The sequence below is a fragment of the Monodon monoceros genome, unplaced genomic scaffold (genome assembly GCF_005190385.1).
Source record: "Monodon monoceros isolate NGI ecotype Baffin Bay Population unplaced genomic scaffold, NGI_Narwhal_1 Super_Scaffold_18, whole genome shotgun sequence".
Taxonomy (NCBI): Eukaryota; Metazoa; Chordata; class Mammalia; order Artiodactyla; family Monodontidae; genus Monodon; species Monodon monoceros.
The window spans coordinates 168,384,499-168,404,319 of record NW_021703774.1 but is presented as its reverse complement, the minus strand read 5'-3'; the positions used below and the strand labels follow the sequence as shown (position 1 = coordinate 168,404,319).

The 19,821-nt window shown below is 60.2% G+C and overlaps 1 protein-coding gene across 5 annotated transcripts in view; it reads right to left on the bottom strand.

Annotated features, from left to right (window-relative positions):
• Window positions 1-19,709, bottom strand: part of ATP13A2 (ATPase cation transporting 13A2) — a 21,043-nt gene extending 1,334 nt beyond the window's left edge. Inside the window, exons 1-27 of one of the 5 annotated variants that reach the window (XM_029228960.1) lie at window positions 19,520-19,709; window positions 12,822-12,916; window positions 12,509-12,691; window positions 12,131-12,189; window positions 11,845-11,959; window positions 11,510-11,589; window positions 9,868-9,945; window positions 9,615-9,684; window positions 8,594-8,728; window positions 8,439-8,505; window positions 8,044-8,175; window positions 7,302-7,457; window positions 6,676-6,786; window positions 6,545-6,591; window positions 6,268-6,456; window positions 4,903-5,109; window positions 4,361-4,456; window positions 4,116-4,275; window positions 3,877-3,997; window positions 3,615-3,739; window positions 2,740-2,900; window positions 2,501-2,617; window positions 2,320-2,399; window positions 1,626-1,778; window positions 1,439-1,535; window positions 374-597; window positions 135-286 (exon numbers count right to left, since the gene is read on the bottom strand). In XM_029228960.1, coding sequence (XP_029084793.1) covers window positions 135-286; window positions 374-597; window positions 1,439-1,535; window positions 1,626-1,778; window positions 2,320-2,399; window positions 2,501-2,617; window positions 2,740-2,900; window positions 3,615-3,739; window positions 3,877-3,997; window positions 4,116-4,275; window positions 4,361-4,456; window positions 4,903-5,109; window positions 6,268-6,456; window positions 6,545-6,591; window positions 6,676-6,786; window positions 7,302-7,457; window positions 8,044-8,175; window positions 8,439-8,505; window positions 8,594-8,728; window positions 9,615-9,684; window positions 9,868-9,945; window positions 11,510-11,589; window positions 11,845-11,959; window positions 12,131-12,189; window positions 12,509-12,691; window positions 12,822-12,916; window positions 19,520-19,529 — 3,220 coding nt within the window. In that variant the 5' untranslated portion in view covers window positions 19,530-19,709. Of the gene's footprint in view, window positions 1-134; window positions 287-373; window positions 598-1,438; window positions 1,536-1,625; window positions 2,060-2,319; window positions 2,400-2,500; window positions 2,618-2,739; window positions 2,901-3,614; window positions 3,740-3,876; window positions 3,998-4,115; window positions 4,276-4,360; window positions 4,457-4,902; window positions 5,110-6,267; window positions 6,457-6,544; window positions 6,592-6,675; window positions 6,787-7,301; window positions 7,458-8,043; window positions 8,176-8,438; window positions 8,506-8,593; window positions 8,729-9,614; window positions 9,685-9,867; window positions 9,946-11,509; window positions 11,590-11,844; window positions 11,960-12,130; window positions 12,190-12,508; window positions 12,738-12,821; window positions 12,917-19,519 lie in introns of those variants that run through there. The other 4 variants (XM_029228962.1, XM_029228961.1, XM_029228963.1 and 1 more) reach the window with 4 other exon arrangements.
• Between the last annotated feature and the right edge of the window lie 112 nt (window positions 19,710-19,821).

Sequence of the window (19,821 nt, the reverse complement as noted above, 5' to 3'; positions counted from 1 at the left end):
CTCATCCTCCCTCCATCTCATCCCCCCCTCCATCTCATCCCCCCTCCCTCCATCACATCCCCCTCTCCCTCCCTCTCATCCCCCCTCCCCTCCATTACCCCCCCCAGCACATCCCACCCCCGGCACAGCAGCACCATTGGTGTAGAGCGGCCGGCGGAAGGGCGCCCCCTTGGACACGGCCATGGCCAGGATGAGGTACTGGAAGCTGGACAGACAGAAGACCACCGTGTTCTCATAGTTGGGCAGGTTGTCTGGCGCGGGTACCGTCCTGTTCAGAGGCACGAACCTGGGAGCACAGGGACCAGGAGTCAGGGAGCGAGGGTGAGGAGGACGGGGCATGGGTGGGATCTGGGGTGAGCTCCCCGCTACTCACCAGGGCTGGGCCACGGTCAGGAAGTAGCCCCCCAGCTGCACGCTGGCCACCAGGGCCACCTGTAGCAGCAGGCTGCTGAGCACGGGCACGCTGAGCAGGGCCCCTGGCGGCCGCGCCTGACCCAGAGCCAGCGCCGGCCCCGTGCGGCTCATGAGCACCGCCACCGTGGTGGTGATGACCAGGTCGACGACCAGGAACTGCACGTCGCCCAGGTTGGTGTTGACCTGCCGGCAGGGAGGGAGGGCGGAGGGGAGGATAGCTCCTAGTCTGATGGGACAGGCACCAGCCCTGCCCTTGAGGAGTCTGATGGGGAAGGTGTTTTCTTGCCCTGCAACTTGATGGGCAGACGCACCCTCCTGCCTCTGGGAACTCCCAATCTGATGAAGGAGGCACGGCCCTGCCTTCAGGAAGCCCCTCTCCCCGTCTGAGGGAGAAGGCATCCCTGCTGACCTGATGGGAACTACCAGGCTGAGAGGGAGGCTGAGGCTCTGCCTTGTGGAGCCCCAAGGTTTCTGGAGGACACACAGTTCCTGCCCTCAGGTTTAAGGTGGACACAGGGACAAAAGCTGGCGCAAGGCCTGCAGTGCCCCATGGCGTCACCTGTTTCCAGTGTGGGCGAGCAACGCGTGCGCTGAGCAGAGGAGTGGGTGATACCCTTTGGACGGGAGACTGGAGGCACAATCGAGGTCTGAGTTAGGGCGAGCGGGGAATGGGCGGATTCATGGGAAAGGGGCAGAGGCCTCGGGTGTCCCGCTCCTGCCTCTGCCTCCTTCACCCCTGCCTGGGCTCTGCCTCAGGCCCCCCTGCAGATGGGGAACTCCCAGAGGACAGGGATGAAACGCTAGCACAGGACAGCTGCTCCCGTTTCTGAGGACCTACTGTGCACCAGCTGCTCAGTGCTTTCATCATCTCAGACAAGCCTCACTGCCGAGGCTCCGGAGCGCCTAAGCCACGTGGCTGGAGCAGGATTTGAGGCCACGCTGTCGACTCCAGAGCCTGCCGGCCTCCTCACCGCGCTGCTGAGGTCCCCGCCCCGGGCCCGGCACGGGGCCTGCAGATACTCACCGTGTAGAGGATCAGGACAGAGATAAACTGGGTCAGGCTGTACAGGGCCATGTACTTGAAGACGCTGAACGACGTGTCCAGGGAACAACGACCTTCCCTGGGGAGCGGGTATGGGCATGAGGGGGCCCAGGCCGGCTGACAGGCCCTGCCGAGACCCCGCCCCCCACCAGGCCCCTGCCCGCCTCACCTGATGACCATGGGCACACACTCAATGTTGGCCACGCTCGAGGTGAAGGGCGAGACCACTGAGGCCTCGGCCTGGGACAGCGAGATGCCCACGTCAGCCGCCTTCAGGGCCCCGCAGTCGTTGGCGCCATCCCCACACATGCCCACACAGTACCTGTCGGAGAGGGGAGGGCAGGCGCGGCCCGGACTCACGTGCTGGCTCTGAGCCCTGGAGGGCCCTCCTCAGCTGCGAAATGGCCCACCCACCTCCCGGGCCGGCTGGCAGAACCCGGGGACGGCTGCATCCCGACTGCCCGCCGGGTGCCTGGGAAATGCTCAGTAAATGGTACGCAGTAGGTGCTCGGTAAATAGGTGCAATTACAGTAGCCACAGGGTCTGTATCCACAGGGTCTGTATCCACGGGGTCTGTATCCACGGGGTCTGTATCCACAGGGTCTGTATCCATGGATACAGAGAGCCGACTGTACTACACCATTTTACATAAGGGACTCGGGCATCTGTGGACGTTGGTATCTGCAGGGACTCTCAGAACCAATCCCCCGCAGAACTGAGGGCGGTGTACTACCGTCAGCATGACAGAGCCGGGGGGTGCCTGCTGGGCTCTCTGAGGCTGATGGCTCCTGAACGCCTGGGGTGGGAAGCAGGGACATAAGGGCCAGCTGGGCCCCCGCAGGCCCCTCCCCATAGGCACTCACTGAAGCTTCTGTAGTTCACACACCAGCTCTGTCTTCTGCTCGGGAGCCATGCGGGCAAAGACGGTGCCCTGGACCAGGACCTGGGAGCACAGGGAGGCAGGGGAGGGGCTGAGGCAGCCAAGAGGAGGGGGCAGAGCGTGGCGAGGTGTGGGGCGACCAGGGAGGTCCGGGGCAGCCCTACCTTGGGCAGCAGCTTGGGGAAGTGCTTCATAAGGACACCAAAGGTGGACCCGCTGAGGGCCAGGTGGCTGGATCGGGGGTCTGGCTCCATGGTGTAGCTTGCGGCCTGGTCAGGATCCTGGGGGCCCGGGAAGCTCAGCTGAGCTCCCCCTGCCCACCCTGAGAGCTGGGGCCCGGGACAGCTGACACAGGGGTGGGGTCATGGGTGGGGTCTGTGGCGGAACTCGGGGTCAGCCTCACCTGAGCCCCGTTCACGGCTGCAGAGGACTCCACTGGCAGAAGCTCGAGGGAGGCAGGCTGGCCCCGCTCAGGCGGGTTGGCGTGGATGATGACCAGGCGCTCCTGGGGGCCCACCATGCCGCAGGCCTGGGCCACGGTGACCGCCGTCTGCAGGTTGTCCCCTGAGGGTATGGGGCAAGGTCAGGGTCCAGCTGCTACTGAGGGGGCCAACCTCACCCTGACACGTATAGATGGGAAAATTGAGGCCGAACAGAATCTGTCTGCCATGACTGGCTCAGTGAGCTCAGGCAGGGCATCAGTGTCTCTGAACCTGGGTTTCCTTGTCTATAAAACTAGGGATCAAAGGTCTTAGGAGAAACTGGGAGCCTGGGTTGGAGTTCTACATATACCTTTTTTCTGGCCACGCCATGCGGCATGTGGGACCTTAGTCCCCTGACCAGGGATCGAACCCGTGCCCCCTGCACTGGAAGCGAGGAGTCTTAACCACTGGATGCCAGGAAAGTCCCCTGAATCTCTCTTTTCTTGCTCCATGAAATTGTCACAACCTTTGAGGCTGACCTAACTTCCCCCATTTCTCAGAGTTGGAAACTGGAACTTGGGGAGAGGTCACCAGCAGCTGAGCTGGAACGCTGTCCAACACCAGCCCCAGACTCTTTGGAAGTCACTCTACTCCTCTGGGCCTCGCTTTCCTCATCTGTCAACTGGGGTGACAATTATCACTCAGGAGGGAGACTGTGAAGATACCTGAAATGTCTGAAAAGGACCAGGACTGAGGCAGGGGCCCAAAGAGATGCCCCAGGAAGGGATGCCAGGTACCCTTATCTCTGCCCGGGATGGGGTAGATTCTGCGCTCCTAACCCAGGCCCTGCTGGTACCTGTCACCATGACGGTGCGGATGCAGGTCCTCCGCAGAGCCTGGATGACGGGTGTCGTCTGTGGCTTTAGCAGATTCTGCATGACTAGCAGCCCCAGGAGGCTCAGCCTCCACTCCACTGCGTCCCTGGAGGGTGGGCAGACCCGGGTCAGAGGTCATGCAGTGGCCACGACCCCTCCCCCAGCCACTGGGCTGGGGCATCGGCCCTGGGCTCTGCCCCCCTCTGCCCTCACGAGGCCGTAGGCTCAGTGCCCAGGGCCCACCTTGTCAGTTGCTGAGCTGCTTCCATGTTGGGTGCGATGGGCAGCGGCTTGCTGGCGAGGGCCACCACGCGGTAGCCAGCAGCTGTGTAGCTCTGCAGCATCTGGGCGAAGTCGGTGGGCACTGCCAGGGAGAGGCGGGTGTCACTGGGACGGGGAGGTGGAGGCAGTGACACGGGCTGGGCGCCCACCCCATTCCGCGCCAGTGCCGACCTGCAGACTCTGGGGCCCTCCCCCTTCACCTGTCTTGGGGTCGCAGAGGCCTGCCACCAGCTCGGGGGAGCCCTTGACGCAGGCCTCGGGCCGGGCCGCCCCCGGCCATGCCACCACCACGCTCATGCGCTGCAGAGCCGATGAGAAGGGGAAGTGGCTGAGGATGCTGACCGGCACCAGGGGCTCCTCCTGTAGGGTTGGGGGGCAGCTGAGGGGCTGGCCTGTGGAGCCCACCCCTCCCAGCCCACGCCCCACAGGCACCCCCGCAGCTCACCATGCCCTGCAGGTGGAGCTCCTGAAGCGGGGGTTTCATCACTGCCAAGACCTGGGTCCCAAATGTCGAGTCTGCAGCTGATCCCTCCTCCAGGACCTGGGAGGCAGGCAGGGAACACTGGCATCGAGGGGCCGGGTGCTGGCGTGGCCGGGGGCAGCCAGTCCTTGGCCCGTGGAGAGAGGCAGTGGGAGACACTCAAGTTAAACTCATGGAGGACTTCCTTCATGGGAGACTGGATAGAACAGAAGTCAAGAATGTGCGCTTTGGAGTTGGGAGGACCCCAGTTCAAACTCTGGCTTTGCCATTTACAAGCCGCTGGGTGACCTTGGACACAGTTTCCTTCGTGAAGCAGGTTTGAAGCTACCTCCCTGGGGCTATGGGGAGCAGTACATGAGACGAGGCCCGTAGAGCGCTGGCACGGGGTAGGTGCTCAGCACTAGGCCTTGGCCATAGTTATTCTCGGTGGTGGGCATGATAGAGACGCCCCCTGGAGGTCCTAGAATGAAGACTGGGTGGGCTTAGTTAGGGCTCGGCCTCCTCACCCAGCCAGTAGATTCCACCATCTTGAGGTCCATGGGGTCACCCACTGGGGTGTCCCGGAGCCGGCTGAGGGTGTGGCAGGTGGCCAGTGCCCGGAGGAGGGGCCCCATGGGAAGGCGGCGGGGCTCTGGGACCAGCGGCAGGAACTCCTGCCCCTTCAGGGGCACCACACCCATCACGTCCAAGCCGTCCTCTGTGAGTGTGCCTGTCTGCAGGGGGCAAGCGGGTGGGCCAGTGATGAGTCCTGGGGTGAGCTGTGCCCCGCTGCAGTGGGCGCCCACACCCCTGGCCAGGCGGGGCCCATGGGAACCCCAGGAGCCAGAGCTGGACCTTTGCTCAAGCAGGTCCGTCTGCCAGGCTGTCCTCCCCAACCCGCGGTGTTTCTTGGTCTGGCATCATTTCCCCCAGGAAGTCTTCTTCTTTAACCCTACAGTTGAGTCAGGTAGTGCTTGCTCGGGGCTCCCACCCATGGCCTCTTTACTACTCCATCATTTGTTCACTGTGGTACCAGGAAGAGGGCCTGGCCATGTACAGCTCTCAGTGTAATGAATGAATGAATGAGTGAATGAATGAGTGAACAGATGCCTGCCTTTCCCATACCATATTCCAATGGCTCAGTTACACGTCCGGCCCCTTCGCTAGCCTGGGAGCTCTGCGAAGACGATCAAGCTCCACCCTTTCAGTTTAAATAACGTCCAAACTCCTCACCAGGGCCCGCCCGCCTCTGATGGATCAGGGCTCTGCCCGTTTCATCTTGCCCCCCTCCCTACTGTTCCCCGAGCCCCAGGCACACCGCTCTGTTCCTCCAAGGAGCCAGGAGCCACTCTACTCCTTCCCCTCCACCTTGCCAGCCCTGCTCTCCTCTCAGTGTGGTCCACCCCTCAGAGGTCACCAAGGGACCACAGGAGCCTTCCTTGACTGCCCTCTAAGGGAGTGACCCCATGTACCACCCATCGCGTACCCCATTTGCCTCCTCCCTAGAACCCATCACCATCTGCAGCTCTCCGTGGTCCCTGGCCACTCACTGTGGTGGTGGGGACATCTCTGTGTGGGTCACTGCTGGATCCCCAGTGTTGACAGCAGCCCTGGGTACCCAGTAGGCCCTCAATGGTTCTCAAACAGACAAATTAAATGAGTTTAGACATTTCATGCTCCAGACTGTGAGTTTGATCCAGGTGGGAGCTGGGGGAGAGGGTGCCTCTGAGCGTTTCCATCCCAGGACAGGACCTGGCGGTGGCCAGTGTTCACAGCAGGGGTGCACGGGCAGGCGGCGGGGCTCTGGGCTCAGCAAGCCCTCAGTCAACGTTGCTGAATGAGGGATGTGGGTGTGGGGGGCCCGGCTGTGTCCCCCACCCCACGGCCCCCACCTTGTCGAAACACACCAGCCGGAGCTTGCCCCCCAGGTTGATGCGCATCGGGTGGGTGCAGAAGACGCCCTGGCTCCGCAGCCGGTTCTGGGCGTAGAGCGTGCACACAGTCATGGCGGCAGGCAGGGCGGGCGGCACTGCCACCGTCACCAGGTCCAGAGCCCGGATCACGATCTCGTCCAGAGGCACCTGGCAGGGGGCACTGTGAATGCCAAGGGCCAGGCCGGGTGGGCCCTGGGCCCCCAGTGGCAGCCCCCGCCCGGCCCCCAAGGCTTACGTGGTTGCGGTGGAGGATGAAGATGCTGTAGACGGTGCCGAGGAGAGCTGAGGAGACAGCAAGGGGCTCAGCGGGACTGGGCACGGGGCTCCGGGGGCCACTGGCAAAGTGGGGTGCGGGGGGCCACTCACCCAGGACGGAGAGGGCAGCCACAAACTTCACGCTGTGTTTATAGAACTTGAAGTTGATGGGCCGGGGATGCAGGATGGAGCTCACCAGGGCCCCTTTAGCCGTGCAGAACCCTGGGAGGAGATGGGGAGACTGAGGCAGGGGAAGCTGAGGGTCAGGATGACCCCACCCCTCCCCCACACCACCCACACCTCTGGGGTTGTAAGGCATGATGCTCCTGGGGTCAGCAATCACCCAGTTTGGCGGTCACACGGGATGGCCACAGGCCTTGCCCGGGCTTCATAAGCTTAGTAAATAAGGAATTAGTAGTACCATCTACAAACTGGGTGGTTTCACTTAAAATCCAGATGTGCGGCTTTCGCTGAAAAATGTCAAATCTGGTGACATACTGGGTCCCTTTCACACGTGGCAGGGGCCTGCTGGAGATGTACAGCACCACTCTCTTCCTAAGGGGTGGGCTCCTTCCTTCTTGCCCCGTCCCTGCCCACTCCAGCCAATCCCAAGTAGGGGTGGGACGTGCCTGAGTCGCACAGCAGGGCAGTGGTAGAGATGGGTCCTGCCCGGCTCTGTGTCACCTGTCCTCTAGGTGCTGGGCCCAGCATCCCTCCCCACTTCCCAGACTTGTTACCTGTCTGGGTCACCACTGCCAGGGCATGGGGTCCTACAAAGGCCCGGGCCTGCAAGATGAGGGTCCCACAGAAGAGCGTGTGCCGCTGGTGGGTCTCTGGGAAGTAGGGCACCGGTCCCTCCGGCAGGGCGGTCTTCAGCACTGGAACGCTCTCCCCTGGGAGGGATGTGGTATGAGGCCCATGCTGGTCCCTCCCACCAACAAGACCAAGCCTTATACCTAGAACTGTTACGGAAGCCCCAGGTCTCATTTAACGCTTGTAACTATGTGTGAAGACATCACTGCCCCCATTTTACAGAGAGGTACACTGAAGCTCAGAGAGGGCAAAAGACACAGACACAGTGAGACAATCCTGGGATGTGTGCAGCCAGTTTCCAAGAACCATCTCTCAGGGGAGCCAGAAAGAGTTGTGAGCGTACAGCATGGGCAGAGTGGGGGGCCAGGGTGGGGGGCCGGTGTTCTCCTTCTGTTGGAATTATTTTGTAACAAGCTGTGTTACTTTTATAGTTCAAATAAGATATTGACACGAGAGGGCTTAACCTCTGTAAAGCCCTGAGCTCGCTGCCTGGCAAAGAGCAGCAGTGCCTCACCCAGCATCTACAGGGGTAGGACCCGCTGAGGCGGGACTGTTACCTGAGCAAAGGGAAAAGAGAACTCCATCTAAAAGTTCTGACACAAGGCAGAGAGGCTCAGTGGCCTGGCAGGGGGGATGGGAGGCTGCTGGCCAGGGGCAGGAACTGACCTGTCAGAGAGCTCTCATTGACCATGCACTCGCCAGCCACCAGGGCAGCATCGCAGGGCATCAGCCCACCCTCCAGGGGCAGCACCAGGCAGTCTCCCGGCACGAGCTCACTGGAGTCGACCCATTCCTCCTCTTCGGGCAAGCAGGGGCCTCAGTATAGCCTGGAGGGGACTCCCCCACTGCCTCCCCCAGCCTTCGTCTCTCCCCCAGCCTCTCTCCCTCCCCCAGCCTCTCTTCCTCCCCCAGCCTCCCTCCCTCCCCCAGCCTCTCACCTCTCCCAGCCTCTCACCTCCCCCAGCCTCCCTCCCTCTCCCAGCCTCCCTCCCTCCCCCAACCTCCCTCCCTCACTCAGCCTCTCACCTCCCCCAGCCTCCCTCCCTCCCCCAGCCTCTCACCTCCCCCAGGCCGGCACACGCACACCTGTACAGACAGCTGGACCATGTCCCTCAGAGTCTGGCTTTGCTGTGGGCAGGGGGACAAGCAGGGAGTGGGTGGGTGGAGGTCTCCTCGGACACCGCCTGCCCTGTCCCATCCACCCCACACCGCACACCTTTCTGGTCTTGTATATGGACACGCAGATGGAGACCATGGAGATCAGGAAGATGCACAGGGCATACCAGTAGTAGTAGTCAGCCAGCCACAGCCCGATGCTGAAGGCCTGGAACCCATAGTAGGGGTTCAGTGCCTGGGGGAGGGGCGGGGAGGCAGCGTCAGGGCCCAGGTCCCCCAGGGCAGCCCAGCCACAGGCTGGGCCTCCTGTGCCCACGGAAGCAGAGGGCCCGGCAGTTGCCAAAGGACTAAAGCCAGGCCTGTCTCCTGGTCAGTCCTGTCCAGATGTCCCTTGAGCCAGCAGCTTCTTTGCTCTAAAGAGGATACACGGGTGTTTACACGCCAGGCCCCTGCTAAGCACATCATCTAAATGTCATACGATGGTGAGGACAATTCCACAAGGCAGATGCTACCATCAGCTTCATTTTACAGCTGAGGAAACTGAGGCACAGAAGGGTTAAGTCACTTGCCTAAAACCACACAGCTCCCAGGTGGCCGACTAGAGTTTACATCAGGCCAGACTCCAAGGCCTCCTCTCTGTCTCACAGGTGTCTGCCCCTGGCTCAGAGGGCTGGGATGTTAGCAGTGTACTCTAGGTGTGTCCAGGTCACTGGCTTCCCTTTGTCCCCATGTGACCTTGGCCATGCCACGTCCCCCCCTCTGTAGCTCCGGTTCTTCATGTGTGAACGGAATGTCCCTACCACGAGGCTGTTGGAGCGTGAAAGTGGGTAATGCACGGAAAGGACCCAGACTCTGGAGCCTGGCGCTTGGCACACAGCAGGAGCCCAGGCTGTGTGGGTTTGTCTCTTGGCCTCTAAGCCCCAGCCCCAGCCTGGACCAGAACTTCCAATTCCTCTCCCTGAGCTGACTGGGGCTGGTTCTGAGACAGCTCTCCACCATGGAGAAGAGGACAGCTGGTACAATCTGCCTCTGTAAGGGTGGCCCAGAGAGGGCAAGCCCCTGGCCCAGGTCACACAGCCAGCTCAGGCCAGAGGGGGGGCGGGGCCCAGGGACAGCCCTACCTCATCCACCAGCAGCTGGGGATAGGACTTGACTGGTACACTGATCACGTTGGGGCCGTAGATGGTCTTCCTGTAAGAGGAAAAGCGGCAGGGCCATCAGATGGAGGGGCCGTGGCAGCTGGACCCTCTAGCAGTGATGGAGCGCCCTACTTTCCAGCTGGGGAAACTGAGGCCCAGAGAAGGCAGGTGACTGGAAGAAGGCCACACCCAGGGGGGTAAGAGACGGGGCCCCAGCTCTCAGGGCAGCACCCACCTCACGGTTTGGTCCTGGAGGCTGAGGCCGGTGCTGGAGCAGTGGAGGTCGTCACAGGTGCGGCCGTGGTCCAGCAGGCTGGGAGGACGGGAGGGGCACTCGTGTGGGTGGTGGGGTCTGAGCTCTGCATCCCCCACCCCTCCTGGCCCACCTCTGCCACACTGAGCTCCCGGGAGAAAGCTGGTCCCTCACGAACTCTGGGCCTAACTTTCTCCTTCTGTTCCTCTGATCGGGCCCCAAACCATGTCACCCAGGAAAAACGATGAGAGATGATGATAATACTTAACAGTGACAACAGCCGCTGTTATTTAGTGACATTTAGAGCTTTCTTTACAATGATGCCTTCTTAGGTAAGTCACTTAACCTCTCTGGGCCTCAGACTTCTGATCTGCAAGATGGAGACGGTGACAGCATCTCCCCCACAGGGCTACGGGTGGAATAAATGAGCTAAGTTTTGCAAAGTGCTTGGACGGTTCCTGGCACTTACTAGGTGACAAAGGTCAGCGATTTTTTTTTTTTTTTTTTTTGGCTGCCTTGGGTCTTCAATGCTGTGTGCGGGCTTTTCTATAGTTGCAGCGAGCGGGGGCTACTCTTCTTTGCAGTGCACGGGCTTCTCATTGCAGTGGCTTCTCTTGTTGCGGAGCATGGGCTCTAGGCATGTGGGGCTTCAGTAGTTGTGGCTCGCGGGCTCTAGAGCGCAGGCTCAGTAGTTGTGGCGCACAGGCTTAGCTGCTCTGCAGCATGTGGGATCTTCCCGGACCAGGGATCGAACCTGTGTCCCCTCCGTTGGCAGACAGATTCTTAACCACTGCGCCACCAGGGAAGTCCCACGTCAGCGAGTTTTGCTATTCCTCTTATGTAGCAGAGGCTGTTGGTGCCCTCCCCACACCCCCTAGGAATTCACGTCTGTGCGGTGCAGCCTCTTACTGGAAACACCTGTCCTGGCTTGAGGGCTTCTCCTGGCTGCATAAGCGTGGTCTACCCGTGAGCTAGGAAGGCCAAAGTTGTGCAAGAGTTCATGTATTCCGCAACCGGTAACGGTAGGAAGGTGATGGGTACGTACCCCCTGGTTTCCTCACTCCTTGGGTGAGGGCACCCTGAGGTGCGTGCTCTACACTGGCTCAAAGGGATCCCCAAGGGACTGTGCTCCAGGTGCCCACATCAAGCCCCCTCCACCGGCTGCCTTCTCTTCCCGGCCTCACTTCCCCTACGTCTCCTGGCATCACCTTGCAAACAGATTCCCTGCACTTGAATCCTTGTCTTGAGGTCTGCTTCTCGGGGCTCAAACTAAGACATAAACTGAGCTCGTATTTATCAAGCGCTTAGTAGGTGGCAGAGCAGGTACAAGACGCCAAACAGAAGGTCCAAGTCCAGAGCTTACGGTCTGATTCACAGCAGTGTTGCTACCTCAGGCCGGGTGCCGTGCTAAGCCTTACATGACAGTAATATACTTTACCCTCGAAACAACCCTAGGAGGCCAGGATTCCCTTCATGAGCTATTTACAGACAGGCTCAGCGAGTTGAGGGGGCCAAGGCACAGAGCTGAGAGGGGAGTCCAGGCTGGGCCACCTCATGCCACCTTCTCTGCCCAATGCAGCACCCGCTGTGGGCGTGGTGTAGCGTCGCCGGCCCTGACCCCTACCTGACTCGGCAGAAGGCCTGCTGGGTCTCGATCCAGACATAGCGCTGGCCCCGGAAAAGGTAGTAGCGCAGCGTCCGCTGCTGGGTGGGAGAGAGGAGAGGTGGGCTGGAGGCGGCCCCAGGAGGAGTGTGTGGGGGGAGGCAGGGCGATGGCACAGGAAAGAGGTGGGAGAGGCATGGAGGGGTAGAAGGTGATCGGCCAGCATCCTGGACGATTGGGACGAGAGAACCAGAGGCGCCCAGAGAACAGCTGGAGTCCAGTCCCCATTGTACAGGGTGTGAATCTGAGGCCCAGAGACAGGCAAGGACTTGTCCAGAACCCAGCTGTCCACTTACTGCCTCTTCGGTCCTGTGGAGCTGGGCGGTGTCCTTCCATGTCCCCTCTGGTAGTGTCCCCACAGCTGCCTGGCTCCGGCCGTCCTCCGCCTGGGTCTGTGGGGGCAGCTCCAGGCTGGGGACGGGGGTGGGGTTACCGTGGAGCCCTGGGAGCTACCCCAGCACCTCCCCATCCCCACAGAGCCACCTTCCCTCTCTCGGATGGGAGGCCCTGGGATCAGAGCCTTCATGGGGGGAGGGCAGGGGGAGCAGGGGCTCCTGGGAAGGGGCAATGGGGCTGCCTCACCTGTCTTTGCTGATGGCTTCAGTCTGCACCTGGACAGTATAGAGCTGCCACGAACTATCCTGGAACACGGAGGTGTGGACTCAGTCCTGGAAGAGATCCCTCCCCTCCCCGGCCCCACCCGACAGCCAGATGGCCCCTGCTGGAGGAGGCAGGGATCAAGGATAGAGGTGACCTCCTTGGGAATCACCCACCCCGTCCCGTCTGCCCACTGCTCAGATGGGAAAGCTGAGGTCCAGGGAGGAGAAGCACCTGTGTAAGGTCCCACAGAACGTCAGCGGCCAGGTTGGGCTGAGAACCCGAGCATCCTCCGCCCCGCAACCCTGAGCCACCGCCACCCCATTCCAGCTCCAGGCTCGCCCCTGCTCCCCCATCTCTCACCTCTTTGTCTCTTATTTCGATAACGAGGGTTTCGGCGCGGGCCAGGCTGCACGGCTGGAGCCGCAGCCGCACCCGCCACATGGGCTTCCATCGGAAGAGCAGCAGAGGGATCCCCGCCATCATCCAGACCACGATGTGATAGCCGATGACCCTCCATGGACTGCCACAGTAGCCGCTGAGCCTCTGTGGACATGGGCGAGAGCAGGCCAGGTAGTGGGGCGGGCGGGGGCTGGAGGAGGAAGCCAGGGTATCTGGGTGGGCCTGGGTACCACCCCCACCTGGAGTTGCCCCTGCCCCTCCCCTGCCCACGTACCACGGATGAAACTGAGGAGCTGAGGGGATCTATAGATGTCTCTATCGTCAGGGTCCCATAACCGGCGGGCGTGTTGCCCACGAGCGGGCTGCTGTCTGTGGACAGAAGGGAGAAATGTCATTTGGGGGGGGGGTTGGGGGGGCTCCTCCTTCTTTCTTTAACCACGACTTAAGCACAGTCATTTTATAAATCTGGTCTGATAGATCCAGTAACTCGAGTCTTCACGGGTCTGTTACCGGGCTGCCCTGTGGGTCCTCACTCGTAGGACCTTGTTTCCTTGTGCGTCTGGCGATTTCTGACTCGGTGTGGGCGCAGAGTCGGGGGACGGGGCCTGTTGAGCACTTTGGGCTTCAAGAGCACCCCCACACACATCCAGCTATTAGCTTCCTGGGAGCTCTGTGTCCCACATTCCATCTGGTCTACACTCTGAGGGCAGGGACAGGGCTGCTCATCCTTTTTCTTTTTTTAGACGTCATTTTTATTTATTTATTTATTTATTTATTTTTTGCGGTACGCGGGCCTCTCACCGTTGTGGCCTCTCCCGTGGCGGAGCACAGACTCCGGACGCGCAGGCTCAGCGGCCATGGCTCACGGGCCCAGCCGCTCCGCGGCATGTGGGATCTTCCCGGACCGGGGCACGAACCCGTGTCCCCTGCATCGGCAGGCGGACTCTCAACCACTGCGCCACCAGGGAAGCCCTATTTATTTTTAATTTATTATATTTTTTAAAATTTATTTTTGGCTGCGTTGGGTCTTTGCTGCACGTGGGCTTTCTCTAGTTGCGGCGGGAGGGGGCTACTCTTCGTTGCGGTGCGCAGGCTTCTCATTGCGGTAGCTTCTCTTGTTGCGGAGCACAGGCTCTAGGCACGTGGGCTTCAGCAGTTGCAACATGCGGGCTCAGTATTTGCGGCATGCGGGCCCTAGAGCGTGTGGGCTTCAGTAGTTGTGGCGCGTGGGCTCAGGAGTAGTGGCATGCGGGCTCTAGAGTGCAGGCTCAGTAGTTGTGGCACATGGGCTTAGTTGCTCCGCGGCATGTGGGATCTTCCCGGACCAGGCATCGAACCTGTGTCCCCTGAATTGGCAGGTGGATTCTTAACCACTGAGCCACCAGGGAAGTCCCTGCTCATCCTTTTTCAACCTTCATGCCCAGCATAGGCCTGGCAGTGAGGAGATGCCGAGAAGTCGAGTATGGACTGATAAAATGTCAGGGCAGCCATGAAAGGGGCAGCTTCACTCTGAAGGTGAAATGGGGGGAGGAGGAAGGAAGAACCCAGTCACTGGGGGTGGGCTGGAGAGGAGGGGTGAGCTGAGAAAGCCCCCAAGGCTCAAGGAGAGAAGCCGCTATGTGCCAGGGCCCAGCTGAACAGCTGACAGGTTCCTTCTGTGAGGAAGGGCCCACTATCACCCCCATTTTACAGATGGGTAAACTGTGGCTCAGGGAAGACCAGTGGGCATCTCTACTGTAGAAACTCTTCTTTTTCTACTGCCTCCCCTGCTGTAGTGCTGCGGTCCTAGCAGAGCAAGCAGACAGTGGGTGTTCTGGGGCCCGGGACGGGGTGGGGCTCATGGCCTCTGTCGGGGTTTCTCTAACTGTGCTCCCTGGACCTCTTGGGGAACCTGCTAGACATGAAGATGCCTGGGCCCCTCCCAGACCTGCTGGCACAATGGCAGCGGTGCTGAGCATCTGCATGTTTCCCAGGAGCCTCTGGAGAAGTTCACTAAGGGGGATGGGAAAGCAGGGAAGGTGGGGGGCAACCTGCTGGTTTTCTGGGCTCCCTACTCCTCCTCCCCAACCAGAGCCCTGCAGAGGCCTGATCTGAAAGTTTCCACCCAATAAGCCCAGGGTGTCCCAAGCAACTGCCTGTCACAACATCCCCAGCCCCTCAGCTGTTCTGTCCCCAAACACTTAGGTTTCTGCAGCTTCTCCAAGCCCCAAAGCAACCATGATAGTCAACATTTCCCGAGGCCCCACTACGTGCGGGCTCTGCTCCTGGCCCTTCTTACACGGCTAACGCAATGACCTTGCCATGTAAGCACAATAATTATCCCCCTTTTTGTTTTTTTTTCTTTTAGATGTACGCGGGTCTCTCACTGTTGTGGCCTCTCCCGCTGTGGAGCGCAGGCTCCAGACGCGCAGGCTCAGCGGCCATGGCTCACGGGCCCAGCCGCTCCACGGCATGTGGGATCCTCCCGGACCGGGGCACAAACCTGCGTCCCCTGCATCGGCAGGCAGACTCTCAACCACTGTGCCACCAGGGAAGCCCCATCCCCTTTTTATAGAAGAAAATTAGGCTCAGAGAAAATTAGGCTCAGAGAGGTTAAGTAACTTGCCCAAGATCACACAGCCAAGTACGTGGTAGTGTCAGGCTGACTCCAGGGTGGGGTTTCTTTTTTTCTTCTTTTTTTTTGGCTGCACTGGGTCTTTGTTGCTGCGCACGGGCTTTCTCTAGTTGCGGTGAGTGGGGGCTACTCTTCGTTGTGGTGCGTGGGCTTCTCATTGCGGTGGCTTCTCTTTGTTGTGGAGCACGGGCTCTAGGCGCATGGGCTTCAGTAGTTGTGGCACACGGGCTCAGTAATTGTGGCTCGCCAGCTCTAGAGCGCAGGCTCATTAGTTGTGGCGCATGGGCTTAGTTGCTCCGTGGCATGTGGGATCTCCCTGGACCAGGGCTCGAACCCGTGTCCCCTGCATCGGCAGGCAGATTCTTAACCACTGCGCCACAAGGGAAGTCCCAGGGTGGGTTTTAATTCCCATCAGACCACGCAGAGTCTGTTCTGTCCTATCGCAGCCCCCCATATCTCCACATAAGGACTGTGATAATAATTACTATGGTAATTACCATAATAAGAACAGCCAATAACCATTAAGCACTTCCCAGGTGACAAGAGCTGCTCTAACCCTCCACGCGAATTAGCTCATTTAACCCTCTGGCAACTCGATGAGGGGACTCTTATTTTTCCCATTTGTACAAATGAGGGAACCGAGGCTCAGAGTCACCAAGGCCCCCTGGTAAATGGTGGAGCCAGGAAGTCAGAGCCCAGATCTTGTGTTTTGGGGGCCAATGTGGGCACTTCCAGAGAACAGGGCATATGCCCTCTGCCACCTGAGGCCTCTTTCAAACAAGAGGACTCAAAACCCAAATTAACCCAAGCTCCACCCACGGTCAATCCCTCCCCTGTCCACTGGGTGACTCAGAAAATATACGGAGCTGCCACCAGCTCCAGAAAGGGCCTGGTCTCTGGGGAACTCACACACATACACCGCTCCCACACATACACACGAAGCCTGTAGCTCTCAACCATCCAGGTGTCTGGCCAACGGTAAAGTCGCAAAGCCAGAGGGCAGGAGGCCTGGTCAGCCTTCTGCCCTGGGGCTCAGAGACCCCAGCCTGGGTCCCCTGGGGTGGTCCCTTTTGCTTTCTGGTCCCGGCCGGTCCAGCTTGTGAGTGAGGCTTGTCAGGGCATGGTTTCCTTCCCTTCCTGACAACAGCCCGCAGACAACAAACAGCCGAGGCCCTTCTGCTCTCTGGTGTATGTGTGTTGTGCAGGGGCGGGGGAGGCTCGCCCTGGATCCTGTCTTGTGGGGGCAGAACAACAGGCATTCAGGGCAACTGACCCGGTCTGGCAACCTGGGTTCTGAGGTCCTTGGCCACCAACAAGCCCCAGCCCTTTTCTTGTCCCCTCCTCAAAAGGCCACAGTCCCAGCTGTCCTTCTTGCCAAAGCCCCTCACCAGCCCTGGAGACCTGCTCCTTGAGTGGGTCAGGGCGGGTAGTTTCACCCCCTTTAGGGCTCTTGTCGGGCAGTTTCTGGGGTATAAGGAAAAAAAGCACCTTAGGGAGGACTTCCCTGGTGGTCCAGTGGTTAGGACTTTGTGCTTCCACTGCAGGGAGCATGGGTTCGATCCCTGGTTGGGGAACTAAGATCCCCCAAAAGCCCTCGGTGCGGCCAAAAACCAAAAACAACAACAACAAAAAGAGTACCTCAGGGCTATCAGGGGCTGACACAGGCCAGGCACTGTTCAGGGCTTTACACACATCGATTCATTCATTCCTCACCACTGTGAAGTGGGGACTACTTTTATCCCTATTTTACAGATTAGGAAACTCAGGCCCAGAGAGGTGAAGTAAGCTGCCCAAAGGCCACACAGCCAGCACGCGGTGGGACGTGGATCCAGGCAGTGCGGCTGTAGGGTCCACGCTCTTAACCACGGCACTACCAGCGCCATCGCTGTCGTCCCCATCAGTCACTGTGCTCCTGGCTCTCTCACAAATGACTCAGCCTCTCTCCAGGCTTCCGTTTCCCATCTCTAGGATCATAACCCCAAAGTAGCTGGCACATGGGGTGTTTGAAGTTCCTGAAGCATGGCCTGTACAGGAGGGCATTGCTGGCTCCCCTGCCAAGGAGGTGTGGCTTCCGCTCTGGCCCATTTCTCAGGCTCCCCTCTACATTCCCACTGCCCTGTCTGAAAACCCACAGCTGTGCCATTGCTCCCCTGTGTGCACTCAACAGCTCTTCCCCGGGCCTTCAAACCCTCAGGCCAGCAGCTGTGCTGGGGATGGGACTGCAGCGTGCTGCACTGACCCCACGTGGGCCACTTTGCTCCTGTCAATCTGCTTTCCTCCTGCAACAATCAAGCAACTTATCCCATTTTACAGATGAGAAAACTGAGCCTTGAGAGAGGCAGTGTGCCCACCAATTTGTCTCGCAGCTGGAAGGGGCCTTGCTCCAACATCCTCTCTGCCCACCTCACCCCCACCCACGGACACCAACACATCAGGCTTGCACAGGTGTCATCGCCCTCCTGCTCACACTGCCTGGCATGTGGCTGGGACTCAGGAACCATTTATTGAATGAACCAATGAATGAAGGTTGTACACCTCACTGACATAACAGAGCACGGAAGCAATGGTGCAAGAGTCAGTGTGTCCACCTCCTGCCTCTGGGTCAGCTGGGAGGTGCAGAGGAACAAGCCTCTTCTTGAAGGGCCCTGCCAGAGACCATCTGGAGCTGCCCTCACTGGATCACTTCCCCCAGGACCTAAACAATGTTGCCTCTGGAAGTTCTTCCTTGTGTCTATCACACACCCATCATTTCACAAGGATGCTCTCTCCGTCAACCTGGGGAAGGAGGCAGTCACATCTGTGGAACGCTCTAGTCTCCCAGCAAGGTCAAGCCCAGGGCATGCTCTTGCAGAACATCTGTCCAAACAATCAGAAGGGATGGCAGGGATGTCTCCCCAGGGATGGCACAGGAAGGTCAGAGCAGTGTCTGATCTCTTCCGGCACCACCAGCTCAGGCCAGCTGCTTGGGATGGGGACACTTTCACAAATGACTGACTGCATTGCTCTTCTGAATAACCGCGACTGACCTTCACGCGTAACCCTCTGAGGGAGGGACTATTATCATCTCATTTTACAGTTGGGGAAGCTGAGGAACACAGCTTCAAAATCCCTTGCCCAGGGTCATACAGCTTGCAAGGGGAGAAGCTGAAAATGAGTGGGTCTAAACGAACACATTCCTCTCAGTTCATCCTCACAGCCACCTCTCCAAAAGTATGGATTAGGATTCCCATTTAAAATGAGGCACAGAGGTTGATTAACATGTCCAAAGTCACACAGCTCTGAGTGGTCAAGATTAGACTTGAACCTAGTCTGACTCCCTGGCCCTGGGGCAATGCCACGAGTACCGCAGAGCGGAGGGGCTGGCGTCAAAGCCATTTGGGAACCTCTTGTTTCCTGCGGAAGCACGGGTTTCCTCCTGATGACCTGGCAGAGGCCCAGGGCAGCACTGCTGCCTCCTCCCTTGCTGTGCTTCTCCTTTGGCCAGAAGCTCCTCTCCTGGGCCAGGCTGAGTGTGAGGGATAATCTGCCAGGAGCTCCCTGATCTTTGGATCTGGAGTCCAGGGACCATATGTCCTCAGCCTTTCCCCTTCCTAACCCTGGGTGCACCCTAGAGTTGGAGAGGGGGATGGGGGGGAGTAAGGTGGGAGACCGGAGGGAGAGACCTGAATGAAGGGTCTGCAGCTGCAGAGAGGATGCTCCAGCGTTGGTGGCCCTTGGCTGAGGTCTAGGCTCTGAGTGACCCACGTGGAAATGAGACCCTTCTAAACGCGAGAGGTCTACTGGCACCCTTTGCAGCAGGTAGAATTAGACTCTGGAAAGGGTGGCCTCCAGACACAGGGCCTGGGACAGGTAACATGGAGGGTGTGGTCCCTGGACCGGCGTGCTAACAGGCTTGCTCTGGGGGCCTGACTCAGGGGATCAGGAGTGGCATTTGTGCCCCAGGGCACTCCGATCCAGGGACTCAGGAGCCCTGGCTTCTCCAACCCCATTCATTCATTCAACCAAGAGGAACAACCGCTCAGAGGCCCTGGATGCAGCGGCCTCCACGTCTCTTCCCCCACCTGGACATCCGTCACTGCGCGGGGACACTTCCCTGCGCCCCGCCACCGCGGCCCCCGGATTATCCTTTCGCACGGCGGCGCCAGGCGCTAGGAAGGTGCGGAGCGGACGGCTCTGCGCGGTGCCATCCCCGGGCTCCTGGCCTCTCTGGGAAGGGGGAGGGCACGGGCGCGGGGATGTCCCGGGGGCCGCTCCCTCGGCCCGCGCCCCGGCGGTGGGGGTGTCCCCCCACGACAGATGCGACGACGGGCGGTCCGGGGACCGCGCCCGGTTCCTGTCGGCTGGGGCTGCGCGCTCACCTGCGCTCATGGCGGCTCCTCGCGCTCATCGCCGGGCCCGGGCGTCGCGATGCCCCGCGGTCGGGGCCGAGGCGGAAGGCCGGGGGCGCGGGGCGCTGCGGAGCTGGGCGGCCCGGGACACCTGCAGGACCCAGCGGCTGGAGCGGCGGCGAAGGTGCCGCAGTCAGGCTCTGCGCACCGCCAAGCCCCGCCCCGCCCTCTGCGGCCCCACGTCCTCCCGCGCGCCGCGGGGGCTGCCGGGATTTGTAGTCCGAGGCCGCTCCCAACGCGCACGCAGGGGCGGGGCGCCGAGAGACAGACGT